This window comes from Hermetia illucens, chromosome 7 (genome assembly GCF_905115235.1).
Source record: "Hermetia illucens chromosome 7, iHerIll2.2.curated.20191125, whole genome shotgun sequence".
NCBI lineage: Eukaryota > Metazoa > Arthropoda > Insecta > Diptera > Stratiomyidae > Hermetia > Hermetia illucens.
This window is the reverse complement of record NC_051855.1, coordinates 10035002-10049967: the sequence shown is the minus strand read 5'-3', so window position 1 is coordinate 10049967 and position 14966 is coordinate 10035002. Positions and strand designations below refer to the sequence as shown.

Here is a 14966-nt window from a genome sequence, read left to right as displayed (position 1 = left end):
CATAGCTACCGCATAAAAATGAATAATGGCGAAGTTTGAACCTGCAGTTATCCGGGATGAAACCATCGGGGGCGAGAAATCCATGATGGATTTCATCCACGACCTCATTGTTTTTCAGTCTGCGGTGGTTGTGAAGTGGGGCTTACGAAGCTCTCGGATAACTAGCACCACGTTGGATAGAGAATATCGCTGAACACCGGAATATGATTTAATTTTTCGAACGACCGGAAAGAAGGGATTATGATGACAAATCGGAAAAGCACCAGGCGTTTTTTTTTTGGGGTGGGGTAGGTGAATGCATTTTCGCACACAGTGTTGGACTCCCGATTCGGTACGCCGTCGGACTACCAACTAAACACCTCCCCATCGTCAGAGAGCTAGCCTGGAACCGTTTGTCACATTACTTCCGGCTAGTCCCCGAACTCTCCCGCCTTGCGGAGCCTTCAGATCAGGGAATTCTTTTCACCAACGGAAGGGGAGAGGAGGAAGGGAACTGTCAGTTCAAGGAGTCCCCTGCCATTCGGCTCCTCCACCGGTCGAGTTCTATCTTCTTAGCAACGAGAAGGGCCCGAACGTAATGGGCAACACGGTTCCAGCTGTCAGCAGTCCTCAGCATCTCTTCGACAATGTTGTCTGGAGAGAGATCCCCTGTGTTTAAATAGAGCTGCTGACGAACCCCATCCCACCTTCAACAAGAAAAAAAAGTGTGGTGGGCATCGTCCACAACTCCATTGCAAAACACACAATCCGGAGAAGCGACTTTCCAATCTTGTGCAGGTAAGACTGAAAATTTCCATGCCCACTTCAAAATTGGATAAGGAAATAGTCAGTCTCACCATGCTTCCGATTCAGCCACGCACCTAAGTTGCCGATGAGCCGTGCAGTTCATCTGCCTCTAGTTTCATTTTGCCAAGAGAGCTGCCACTCGTCTAGAGTGTGTTGCCGTTGAATATGGCCTGACGCTCCCTAGCAAGAAGGGCAACGGGGATAACTCCAGCGATCACCATCACAGCCGGTTCAGAGACTGTGCGGTACGCAGACGCCACCCGTAAAGCTCCCTGTTTCTGTACTTGCGCGAGGCGTTTACGATATACCTCCTTGTTAAGAGCGCCAGCCCATACCTCTGCGCCATAGAGCAGGACAGACTGCGTTGGACTCATCAGGAGACGTCACCTGCTAGACGTAGGACCCCCAATGTTTGCCATTAGCTTACTTAACGCCGAAACTCCAGCTGCAGTCTTGTTCGCTGCTGCTTGGATTTGCTCGGAAAAGCTCATCTTTGAGTCAAGAGTCAACCCGAGGTACTTTACCGCTGATTTTGACTCGATTATCGACTCGCCGAACGATATGGGACGCAGGGTCGGAATTCACTTTTTAGTCAGGATGACTACTTCGGTTTTTTCCAGAGCAAGGTTGAAACCATAAGTAGTCATCCATCCGCTTATCCGTCCGAGTCTGATTTGCGCCTGTTCGACAGTGAGTCCAGCAACAAGCGCTGCGACATCATCTGCATAGCCGACCAGGCGCGACTCTTCTGGCATGTCCAGTTTAAATAGACTGTCATAGGTAGCGTTCCAGAGGTCCGGCCCTAGGATGAATCCCTGTGCTACCTCCGACGTGACCTCCATCCACCTTTGACCCTCTAGTGTTTCATAGAGCAGGGAGCGGTTCCTCAGATAGTCCCTCAAAATCCGTAAGAGATAGTTCGGCACGTTGAAGGTATTGTCGTTGTACTATGACATAACTTGCCCGATGCGGTATGAGGAACGCGCGATTTGATTGACAACTCATATCGATTGCACTGAGGCTTCCTTGCAATCAAAACAACGCACTTTTCAAACCTGATTGCCGTTTTTTCGCAATTTATGCAGCTTTTAACAGTATTAGCCGCCACGCTATCTCTATTATATACGTACCTCCCGCTGGAAAGGGTCCGGGTCATCCAGGTGACGTCAAAATGTCGACGAGAGACAGTTAAGCGTACTACTGAGTTTCCTTGCTCCAGCACCAACGGTCTTAATTCAATTTGGCCTGTATGTGCCAGGCCCGCTGCCAAATCATACAATCTAGGTCGTTGATTTCGACACCTCTCGCATAATACTGATTTCAGTGTTGGCCAACTCATATGGCTCATTAAGCAGTGATGCAAAACAGTACATGTAAGTAGAACTAACTTTTTTGGCTAACTAGCGGGTCCTACGCGTCCATGTTACTATGGTCATGTTGACATGTTGATAATGAAACACTCCACCGAGATGGAGCCCCCTTTTTCCGTGAATTTCACGTTCCAGATCTTAACCGAACTAAGAAGCAGCTGGGTTGTAAGTGCAACTCAACTCTTGAGGTGACCGAAGGTCTCTGTCGACCTTGTGAACACAACCATAACACCCATGAAATTCCCACTAGGGGGCCAACCGCAAATAGCCGGGCTGAGAACACATGCCCTAAGAATTCTCCTGAGACATATGAACTCAGAGGACTATCCTAGTTCCTCTGGATATCCTCTGGTGGTCACTTTCGTGAGATTCTACGTGACTAGTACACTCCGCGAGATAACAGACTCTATAGTCTGTATGAGGCCTGCCCCTTTAGAGTATTTTGGCATTGGAGTCATTCCCCTATATGCCCATTCGGCGTAGCCGTTTTGGAGAAAAATGCGTGTGACAGACAGTAAACTGATTTGATCAAGATTTTGTTTTACACAAAATGAGCAAAGGCGCTATTACATCATTCTTTTAAGGTTGGTTTTTTTTATTTAGGATAAGTAACCTTATTTTCTTTTATCCTGGCAATTTTCGAGAATTAAATTATTTTTTTAATTTATTTTATTTATTTTATTTAAATTTATTTAATTATTTAATTATGTCTAAAATACTTAAAAAAATGGTACTTACATTCTTGCTTAAAGGTGAAATATTCTGTTAAATGTCGACACTCATGATTGCCACGTAATAGAAATAATGTTGTTGAATAACATAATTTTAAAGCCCATAAATACAGGACACACTAAAATGGAGAAAAATAAGGGATCACTTTTGTTAGGGGTGAAGAATAATAATAAATATTTTTCAAAAGATTTAAACTACTCTAATTTTTTTTGTTAATAAAATCTCTTAAGAATTTGATATATAAATATAAAAGTATTTTCAAATATTATTTTGATTGATAAGAATGAATTGTAAATAAATGTGAATAATAAATTTAGACAAATAATAAATATAGAAAAATAATAGAGAAAAACGACAATAAATAAACATAAAACTTAAGGCAGCGATATATCATTAGTAACAATCAATTGAGTAAATATTTCTTATACTCATTTATTACTTTTAATGATTTTAATTATTATTTTTGAATTTCTGAACGATTAATAAAAAAATAAAAAACAAATAAATAATATTTTTCTTTGTATTTGGTTTTTAATTATAATTTCTGACTTCAATTCTATTCGGCTTTGTCATTATATTTAAGGAATTGCAAAAAAAATAGAAAAACGATAATAAAGAACTAAAAACAAGTCTGGAATGTAATTATAAATTTATATAAATAAAAGCTCTTCAAGTTTTTATCTAAATAAATTATCAATAACTATTTTTTTTCTTTCACTTCTACGTAATTTCATACTTTTCATGATTTTAATGTGTAATATAACCATAAATGTCATTATATTCATCTATTTTGTTTTATATTTATCACTTGTGCTTGAAATGGTTTATTTTAATATAAAAAAAAAAAATAAATAGTTGATTTTTTCTGTTTTGTTTTCTGATCAAACCTCAATGCTAAAATAACCTCGATCTACGTAGTCACCGAGAAAAAGATATTTTGTCGTTGAAGGTGGTCCGCCAACTTCAAATAATTTCATTAAATCATAAAATTGCCCGTGAATATCACCACACACTGAAATAGAAGAGAAAAAATAATTAATTAATTAAAATAAATGAATTATTAAATATTCAAAATCTTTAATTACTTCGGCTTGGATTCGGAGCGCAAGGCGCGAATCAGATTGTCACATCATAGATAATGGAGACGGCTTTGAACATCGGTTTGGTCGTTAGCAAAAATATGGGAACCTTCCAATTCGGGGACAAGTTTTAGTAGCAGTTCAGGCTCATGTAATCTACTTGAGACGATTGGAGATATCGATTTGGAGAGTATTTTGAGCCGTGGGCATTATAAAGAGGCGGCTTCATGATTTTTTTTTCAGATTTTTCGGTTGAGTAGTTTCTGAGAATGGGTCCGTTAAAGAAATCATTACTTTCCCCCCCTCCCACTCCCCGCTTTTCTAACAAAACTCAAAACTAAGACCGTCTTCGAAAAGCACTAATTAAGACCTTTCATTTGATAGCCCACATGACTATATTCGGTAAAAAAAAATTGTACACCCTCCTTTTACATGTATGGGGACCCCCCTAAATTTCAACGTAGAAGGATATCACTTACTGCATGTCTGGGGGTTCACAGGTCCCACCTTCTCACCACACACAAATTTCGTGTCAATCGATATGGCCGCGTTTCTGACAAAAGTGCCTGTCACAGACAGACAGACAGACCTGTTAGGAGTGGCCAGATCTCCCATCGGTGATTGCTGGTGATTTCAATGCTTGGGCCCTAGAGTGGGGTAGCAGAGAATCAAATGCTAAGGGGCGCAGTCTATTAGAAGCTTTTGCGCAGATGGACATAGTTTTGGCTAACGAAGGTGCTGTAAACACCTTTCAGAAAGGGGGGTCAGGTTCGGTTGTAGACCTGACTTTTATCAGCCCTTCCCTAGCGCATGGTATGTCCTGGTGCGTCAGCGAACGCTACACCCACACCGATCACCAGGCAATCTTCTTTGAGACATGTGTCGAGCTACAGGGCAAAGAGCTATCATGCCCGAAACCGAAAAAGGTTTCAGGCTGGTCTGCAAAATCTTTGGATGAGCAAACCTTCATACAGGTGTGGTTAGATCAACCTGATAAAGCAGGCGCCTCTACGGAAAGAGCCGTCCATCTGGCTCAATGCATCGCCAAAGCATGTGACGCGTCCATGCCTAGGAGTTGCTCATTCCCCAGTAGAAGACCAAACTACTGGTGGAATGATGAACTGACCGGTCGTCGATCAGCCTACCACCGAGCCAGAAGAGCGGCTCAGAGGGCGATAGGTAGAGTCGAATAGGGACAAAAAGAGCTCGCCTATAAAGCAGCCCGAAAAACCCTCAAGCTCGCCATCCAGCGAAGCAAGAGGAAATGCTTTAAGGAGCTCTGCTCAGCAGCGGACATAAACCCGTGGGGGAGTGCTTATAGAATAGTGATGGAACGATTCAGAGGCCGCTCCTCTCCGCAGATCACGTGTCCCACCCTCTTGCTGAAAATCATCCAGGGATTATTCTCCCAGCAAGAGGAGAGCACCGACATATTCCAACCACCTCTGAATGTGACGACAATTCCTCCAGTCACCAGAGACGAACTGTTGGAGATCTGCAGCAGAATAGGAGACAATAAAGCCCCGGGCCTGAACGGAGTACCGAATAAGGCCCTTAAGCTTGCCGTGAAATCCAGGCCGGACATGTTTGCTGAGTTGTTCGAAGCGTGCATGTCCGAAGGAATATTTCCGGCGGCTTGGAAGCGACAGAGGTTGGTACTTCTGCCTAAGTCTGGTAAACCTCCAGGTGAACCATCGTCATACCGACCCATATGTCTTTTGGACACGGTGGGGAAAATGTTAGTGCAGGTAATCTATAATAGATTACTCCCGATTGTTGAGGGCCAAGGCGGCCTTTCAGATCGGCAGTGTGGGTTCAACCATTGATGCCATCAAATTGGTTACTGGCTTGGCCGAAGATGCAATCCACGGAAAGGGTAGTACCAGCAAATATTGCGTGGTAGTAACCCTGGATGTGAAAAATGCATTCAATTCGGCCAATTGGAATCTAATACGCAGATCCCTAGCGAAGGTTGGTATTCCCGCCTATCTCGCTGCTATCGTCGATAGTTACTTAACTGAAAGGATGCTTTGGTATGACACTGATGACGGAACCCGGAAGTATGTTGTTTCCGCGGGTGTCCCACAGGGCTTCGTATTGGGCCCACTGCTGTGGGACATCATGTACAACGATGCTCATAATCTTCCCCTTCCGGAGGAAGCCACAGTGGTGGGTTACGCTGACGACATAGCACTGGTCCTCATCACGAAGCGCCGGAAGAGAAACTACGCCTGTGTTAGAATCGGGAATCATATCATCACTTCCAAGCCGACCATCAAATACTTGGGGGTAGTGATAGACAGGAAGCTCAGCTATAAGCAACACGTACAGTATGTTTGTGATAAATCATCCACTGCCAGTATGGCCCTGGCGAGGATGATGCCGAACGTGGAAGGACCACGGCATACCTCTAGGTTTCTTATAGCCAGAGTGGTGACCTCAATCATGCTCTATGCGATCCCAGTTTGGAGCGAGGCATTGCGGATGCAAGTTAACACTAGCAAACTGAATGCAGTCTACAGGAGGACAGCTATGAGGGTATGCTCTGCCTTCAGGACTGTCTCAGATGATGCAGCATTCGTCATCTCTGGAATGATGCCGATTGACATCTTGGCAGATGAGATGGCGAATATATACCATGCGAAGCCAATCTTTTCCTTATCGCAGACGAAAAATGCTGAGAGGGAGAAATCCATAAACAGATGGCAAGAGCGGTGGGAACGCTCGGGAAAGGGTCGGTGGACTCACAGGCTCATTCCTGCCATCAAGGAGTGGTTGGAGAGACGACACGGTGAGATTAATTATAATCTCACCCAGTTTCTCACGGGACATGGAGGATATCTCCAATACCTCCACAGGTTTAAATTGGTGACCTTAACCGACTGTCCAAATTGTGATGGAGTCCCAGAGGACCCAGAGCATGTATTTCTCCACTGTCCGAGATTTGTGGAAGAGAGGAGGAATCTAGAGGAGACTCTAGGAGGGGTGCTGGTACCAGAAAATCTGGTGCCGAAAATGCTAGCACATCAAGAGAATTGGGATGCGGTCAACTGCATGATCGCATCTATGCAAGATAAATTGCGAAAGGCAGAGGAAAGGAGAAAAGCGCGGTCACGTGCGCCGCGTATAGAAGAAATGGGATTAAGCTAGAGTGAGCTGACTCCGCCCCGTGATGTAATACCTTATGGTGGTTCCGCGGGGCAGGGAGGGAGTCGGGGGTGGTTTTAGTGGGTAAAACTCCCACACGCTGGTGTGTCCAGACCAGTGTCTTTTGAAGATTTCCACCTCCTCAAAAAAAAAAAAAAAACGCCGCGACCCCAACTGGCGGATTGGGGCATACTTATTGATGTGTAAATACGAGTATGTGTTCATGCACTTTTCGTTTCTGACTGCGCATGAGCTAGTGTTTGCTCATCTCTGGTGCGTGGACCAAAATGGCTATGGGAAGGACACCCAGAAAATAAAACCAAAATGGACGATTTCAGAAGGAGTAAAGTTACGGTGCAGGGGCTGGGAACCCCAGTACCGGCGGCTTTTGGGAGTGAGCAAGCAGGCTCCCACCGTCGATATCCCTCGGCCGCAGTGCCTCGGTGGTGGACAACTTGGCCATCGTGGCATCTAATGTTACAAGTGTTTTAGATTTGGAGAAGGAGGATGGGCTAAAAGGAGATAGCCGGCCAAAAAAGGTGATTTCGACACCCATCGGGTTTGATCAAGAGGTACTCCAGCAGCATCAAATAGATCCATTCAGGAGAAGCTCATCAATTTTACAATCTCCTACAATATCAAAGCCGGCAAAAGAGAAGGCTCATGCGAGCTCAGCAACTGAAAAAGGTGGAGGAGTCAGTAAAAGGAGTAATCTGGCCAGGACTTATCCAGAACAGAGCCTTGACCCAGAAGAATTACCTTTTATATAGCTTGGGACTAAAATAGTTGAGCTGTCCGAATTCATCAAGGACAAGCACAACGTGCACCAAGCCGTTAAGAACATGATGAGAGCCATCAGGAAGAAATAAGAAAGCCTAAGGAAAAGCCGGACATCCCAGCCTCAACAATGTCAGAGGTGACCCAAGTGACACCAAAGCACAAGGTCATCGAGCTTCGCTCAAGTAAAAGAGTGCGAGACAAAGAAGGGTAAGGGGATGCTTTGGGGAATTAATAGGCCCCAAAAAGGAAAAAAGGGATCTTGACCAGTCTAACAAACGGAACTAAAAGTTCAGAAGGGCTCAAAGTATCCAAAGTAGGAAAGTCGGTTAGCGAAGCGAAACTGAAAGAAAATAAGAACGATTGTTGGACTAAGGTCGTGAATAAAGAAACCAAAGGTGCGAATTCCCCCGGAGGCAATTGTAATCTCCAGCAGAGGACATCTAACATATGCGGAGATACTGAAGAAGGTGAAATCTGACCCCGACCTAAAAGACCTAGGCGGAAATATCAGCAAAATCCGGAGAACCCACGAAGGGGATCTCATGTTTGAGCTGAGAAAATCCAGCGTGGGAAAAACTGACGACTTTCGTGACCAAGTTATAAACTCACTTGGGGAGAAGGTCCCGGTTCGTTCCCAAAAACATGAGGCTATATACAGTGCAAGGATTTCGATGAGGTAACATCCAGAGAAGAGATCTGCATTGCCTTGAAGGAACAATTCAAGTTGGAGGAGTTCAGGGACGAATCTATCGTGAGCCTAAGAAAAGTTTTATGGCGGCCACAATGCGACTGCCAGTGGAGTCAGCGCAGAAGTTGTTGGCCGTGGACAAGGTTCGCATTGGATGGGTTGTTAGCCGACTTAGGCAACAGATCTCTTTAAAAAGGTTTTTCAAATGCCTACTATTTGGACACTTCGCAAAGGTATGCACTAGCGGCATCGATCGGTCTGATAGATTGGAGACCTGACTTTTGTCAGCCCTGCGTTCGCACGTGACATGTCCTGGCAAGTTAGCGAGGACTTCACGTACAGTGCCCACCAGGCAATCACCTTTGAACTAAGGGCGGAGTCACAAGGCAGGAGACCCGCAGCCCGGAATGCAAAAGAACATCACGGTAGTCTGCGATGGATGAGCAAACATTCATGGAGGTGTGGCTAGCCTTGTCTAGCAAATCAGGCACTTCCACGGATAGAGCTCTCCATGTCACACAGAGCATCTCTAAAGCGTGTGACGCGTCGATGCCTAGAATATGCTCATTCCCCACTAGAAGACCCGATTATTGGTGGAATAGTGAACTTGCCAGCCTTCGATTGATTTGCCACAGAGCCGGACGAACGGCTCAGAGGGCAATAGGTAGGATCAATCAGGGGCAAAAGGAGAATGCCTACAGGGAAGCTCGCAAGAACCTCAAGCTCATCATCCAGCGGAGTAAGAGGGAATGTTTTAAGGAGCTCTGTTCGGAAGCGGATATAAATCCGTGGGGTAGGGCCTATAAAATCGTGACAGGACGATTCAGAGGCCGATCATCTCCGCAGATCACGTACCCTATACACTTGTTGAAAATAATCCAGGAGTTATTTCCCCAGCAAGAGGGGGATACTGACACCTTCCAGCGCCCCCTGAATGTGACGCCGATTGCACCAGTCACCAGGGACGAGCTGCTGGAGATCTGCAGTCGAATAGGCGACAGTAAAGCCCCGGGTCTTGACGGCATACCGAATAAGGCCCTCAAACTTGCCGTCAAATGTGGACCGGATATGTTCGCGGAGCTGTTCGAAACGTGCATGTCGGAGGGTATCTTTCCTGCACCATGGAAGCGGCCGAAGCTGGTGCTGTTGCCTAAGGCTGGCAAAAAATCAGACTTTTTAAATGAGAAAACCAGATTTTGTTAAGGTTTTGTGGCTGCTCATCGGAGGTGCGAATTCGCCTCCGTCGCTGCTTTCAATGGCCGCAAAAACAACTGACAGACTGACATGAGCCTGGAGTGACCAATGTCAAGAATGAAGTCCTCAGGAGGGGACTAAAACTCCCAAGTGTCGTTCGTCGGCCAAAGTGATTCGAAAAAAAGTAACGCCTTTTGATCTGTGATAAATAACCTCACCTTTGAAAGGCGGCTCAAGGGTAGTATGTGCCTCAGCTTGGCAGGCCGCATGGCACGAATACTACCATCAAAAACTGCGAAATGCACTCTGATTTACCACCAACAGCTCTGCTTGCGCCGGAAAACAAGGTTTTAAACCATACGTGGGTGTAGGTATAAAAAGCTATAGCAAGGTCAACCTAAAAATAAACCTAAGGAGCGAATGAATGTCGGATGGGGGGTGTGGCTTTGATGCGTCGGAGATTGTTCCTCAGCAGATGCACCAACCACGACTCTGTGAGATCCGATCTCTTGTCGAAGACATGATCACTTGGGAGTCTTGGGTTCTCCCCGTATACCAGCTCCGTGGGGCTGGCAGCAAATTCCTCTCGCCGGGTTTTACGTAGGTCGAGTAGGACGAGAGGCAAGACTTGGGTCCAGGGCGGATCCTCGCGTGCCATAATGGCGGCTTTCAGCGTCCGGTACCAACGTTCTAGCATCCCATTGGATTGCGGGTGGTATGCAGTAGTCCGCTGCCGTTTAGAACCCAGGAGGTTTCCTAACTCCGAGAAAAGGGTGGACTCAAATTGCATTCCCTGGTCAGTGATGACCACTGCAGGGACGCCAAAGCGAGGTATCCACTCGCGACAGAGGGCTTCGGCGCAAGATTGCGCCGTCATGTCGAAGAGGTCTATGGGCGATACCAAGACCGTCTAGGTGTGGACAAAATTCGGCTCAATAGATTCCTGTGGGTAGGTCCCTTAATCCGTATGAATGAGGTTGATCCAGCCCGGACAGTTTATAAGGGCAATATCTACGCTAGAGAAGGAAGACTAGGCAGTCCCTGCCTCGGATGGGGTGACGTCCTTGGCCAGCACGCTAGACAGCTTTGCAGAATTACGAATTGGTGGACATCGGCGCAAAACCGGGATGTCTGGAATTCTTTAATAAGGCGGACCTAGATCAGATACCGGTTGTCGCCCCGTTTTATGATGATAATGATCTGCCATCCGAAGTCAAGCCACGTAAATGTCAAATTTTATATCAAACAAAGAAAAGTTGGGATCTCCACTTACCTGTTACAGGAGCTTCAATGTCAATCATTGTTTTTTCCGCTTTAAGTAATGCCGCCCCTTCTTGTATAATTCGTAGGGCGGCCGCCTCTTCAATTCTACCTTCAAGTATAAAATGCTGTTTAAGTACATCTGGATATGGTTTACCGGTTCGTGAATCGAAAACTTCTGCTATTGTAAGTTTATGGCTTGGTGGAAATAGGACGCCTGTAAGGAAAGAGAAGAGATATTAGGAAATTAGATACAATATTTATTGATAATATAAATGAAGAAGGGGGTAAAACCTAAGGGACTAAAACCTAAGGGACTATTGTAGCCGCCGTTTTTAATGAACATGACGGGGGCTCCGTGCTATCTCCGTAACTTCTTTCTGATGTCCTCACAAGTTTTCATCCTTTTTTAAGTAGTTCTTCAGGCAACTTTGGATTGTACCTATTACTTCAGGACACTATTGTCATTGTGTGTGTTTAGGGATAACGTTTTTTAGCGTTTACCTGACGCCGAATGAGTCGGTTCCGGACTTTCAGCGCCGGCTTGATGCTATGGAGGACGCCGTTTCGAGCACGGAGAGACGAATCCTGGTTGGCGGTGATTTTAATGCCAGGACCCTAGAATGGGCATGCCTCAGTCAGACTCCAGAGGGACACGAATTCTGGAAATGGCGGCGAGAACCGGGCTCGTAATTTAAAACACCGGATCCACGCCAACGTTTCGGCACCCAGGTTGTGAAGGAAGCATTCCTGATATCACTTTTGCGTCGGAATCTCTGGCATCATCGGTGGACGGGTGGCGAGTCCTAGAAGACTTCTCGGCAAGTGATCATCAGTACATTGCTTTCGAAGTGTTTGACGCTACTTGCCGGCGAGCACCAACACAACGTCCCCCTGCGTGTGGAATGTCGCGAGGGTGAACATCGGAGGGTTCGTCGAAGCCCTTGGAGCAGGTAGGGCCGCGCTGGCGGGCACTCCGGGGGGTGGTGGTGTCGCAGCTGACACCGTCGTAAATTCAGTGATGAATCTGATAACGACGGCGTGTGAGAGGCCCCAGGCGCGACAAGCCTTCTATGTACTGGTGGATGGCGGAAACTTCCGACCTACGGAAGGAGTGTCATAAGATCCGCCGTTTGGCACAACGTTTGTACGCCAACGAGGGGGCATGTGCCATAAAGGCACAATATAGATCAGCAAAAAGAGACTCCGCAGCGCTATAAATAAAAGCAAAGCTCGCGGCTGGCAAAATCTTGTTCATGAGGTGAATGATGACCCGTGGGGACTTGGCTATAAGCTTGTCACCAGGAAAATCGGGGTTCTGCGGAAGCCCTGCATATTGAGCACCGACCAGATGGACCGCATTGTGCGGGCATTGTTCCCCAGACACCTTGTACGGATTGATGTAAATAGCGCGGAAAGCGTCGTGGATTGCCCCCTTTTCACAATGGGAGAACTCGAAGAAGCGGTTCTCACTATCAAATACAAGAAGGCGCCAGGTCCTGATGGCATCCCGGCGGAAGTTTACAAACTGGTGTTCTGCCAACGGCCAGAATTGCTGCTCGAAGCGTTTAACGCGTGCTTGAAGGAGGGCATTTTTCCTTGTCGCTGGAAAGTGGCCAGACTCGCGTTGATCAGTAAGGGTAAAGGAGACCCGGAGCTCCCGTCTGCATACCGACCGCTGTGTATGCTTGACACGGCCGGAAAAATGTTCGAGAAGCTCATCAGGGGTGGACTGGCTGAAGCGATCCGTGCTGCCGGGGACTTATCCCCAAGGCAGTTCGTGTTTAGAACAGGGAAATCTACAGTGTATGCTGTTATGGAGGTCGTAGATGCGTTTAATCGAGCCGGGGCACACAGCCGCCGATCTGGATGGATAGTGCTCCTCATAACGCTTGATGTCAGAAATGCCTTCAATTCTATAAGATGGACAGATATGCTAGGCACACTAGAGAACTCCTTTCACGTGCCAAGCTATCTCTTGCGGATATTGAGGGATTATCTGAAAGACCGCTCCCTGTTCTATGAGACGCTAGAGGGCCAGGGGAGGGTGGAAATCACGTCGGGAGTAGCGCAGGGATCCATCCTAGGGCCGGACCTCTGGAACGCTTCCTACGATAGTCTGCTGAGACTCGATATGCCCGAAGAGTCGCGCCTGGTCGGTTATGCAGACGACGTTGAACAAGCACTGTTGAACAGGCGCAAAGCAGACTTGGCATATTGATGCGACGGGTAATCGGATGGATGACTGCTCACGGTTTCAACCTTGCGCTGGAAAAAAACCAAAGTAGTCATCCTGACCAGAAGGAGAATCCCGACCTGGCGTCCCATACCGATCGGCGAGTTGACTATAGAGTCAAAACCAGCGATTAAATACCTTGGTTTAATGCTCGACTCGAAGACAAGCTTCTTCGAGCAAATCAAAGCAGCCGCGGAGAGGACTGCAGCCTTGAGTCGGCTAATGGCGAATGTCGCCGGCCCCTCTATCAACTAGGAGACGTCTCCTCATGGGAGCAACGCAGTCCGTCCTTCTCTATGGTACGGAGGTATGGACTGCTGCCCTGGACAAGGAGGTGCATCGTAAACGCCTCGCTCAAGTGCAGAGGCGGGGAGCTTTGCGAGTGGCGTCTGCTTATCGCACCGTCTCCGAACCGGCTGTGATAGTGATTGCGGGAGTGATCCCCGTTGCCCTCCTTGCCAAGGAACGCAAAGTTATCTATCGCCCTAAGGGCGAAAACTTAAGAGAAGTGGTTGCCCGTGAAGAACGTCAACGCACCCTTAGCGAGTGGCAACTTTTTTGGCAAAATGAGCCAAGGGGCAAGTGGACTGCGCGGCTCATCGTCAAATTAGACCCATGGTTGAACAGAAAGCACGGTGAGATTGATTACTTCCTTACCCAACTTCTAAGTGGGCATGGAGGTTTTCAGTCTTACCTGCACAGGGTTGGGAAGGCGCGATCTCCTGATTGTGTGTTCTGCAATAGAGTGGCGGATGACGCTGAACAAACCTTTTTCTCTTGCGAGAGGTGGGACGGCCTCCGCCAGCAGCTTTATGCAGACACAGGGGAGCTCTCTGCAGACAACATTGTCAGAGAGATGCTGAAGAGCGCTGGCTGCTGGAATCGTATTGCGCATGATGTTCGGGCTCTTCTTACTACGGATCGGACGGTAAGGGGTTCCTTGAACTAACAACTCTTTCCCTCCCCACCCCTCCCGTTGGTGGAGGGAATTCCCTGACTTGAAGGCTCCCAAAGCCGGGAGAGCGGGAGGCCTAGCCCGAAGTAATATGTGAAACGGTTCCAGGCTAGTTCTCTGATGACAGGGAGATGTTTAGTTGGTAGTTCGCCAGCGTGCTGTTGCGGGAGTCCAACACTATGTGCGTAAACGCATTCACCTACCCTACTCCCAAAAAAAAAACAAACTATTGTCATTATCTATTCATGAGACTAAGCGGAAAAACTTGAAACTAGAATGCAGCCAAAAAGTCAATTTGTTTGAAAAGTTAAAGAGGATTTAATGGCTTCATCAGGACAACAAAAAGGACCTGAATTAAATTTAAGTAGGCAAGCTTTATACTCTCTTTCACATTGTTTGCTTTTCACTTGTCCCGAAAAGGGAACAGCAGAAATACGGTCGTTAAAAGGATAACCATGGATCCTTTTTCTTTCCATTCCATTTCCTTGCTAAATATAATGTTTATTGATGAAACTATTCAAAAGGAGCCAAAGAGTAAATGTTGATATTGACAGAAGAGATAGGAGATAGGATGCGATTGTAAAAAGGACAATACGGACTATGCAGACAAACATGGAATCCTTTCTACTTCACACCTTTATGGTGGAACACATAAACACGAGATTTCAAAAAACCCCATAGAAAAAAATCACAAGGGGACAGATCGGGAGAGCGTGCCGGCCATTCCAAATCGCCTCTA

General features: G+C 46.7%; 1 protein-coding gene across 9 annotated transcripts in view; it reads right to left on the bottom strand.

The window, feature by feature from the left end:
• Positions 1-14966, bottom strand: part of LOC119661005 (serine/threonine-protein phosphatase 2B catalytic subunit 3-like) — a 134053-nt gene that overhangs the window by 47917 nt on the left and 71170 nt on the right. For all 9 annotated transcript variants that reach the window (XM_038070130.1, XM_038070125.1, XM_038070131.1 and 6 more), the window contains 3 exons: positions 11050-11253; positions 3776-3900; positions 2895-3006 (listed from right to left, as the gene is read on the bottom strand). In XM_038070130.1, the coding sequence (XP_037926058.1) occupies positions 2895-3006; positions 3776-3900; positions 11050-11253 (441 nt within the window). The remainder of the gene's footprint in view (positions 1-2894; positions 3007-3775; positions 3901-11049; positions 11254-14966) is intronic.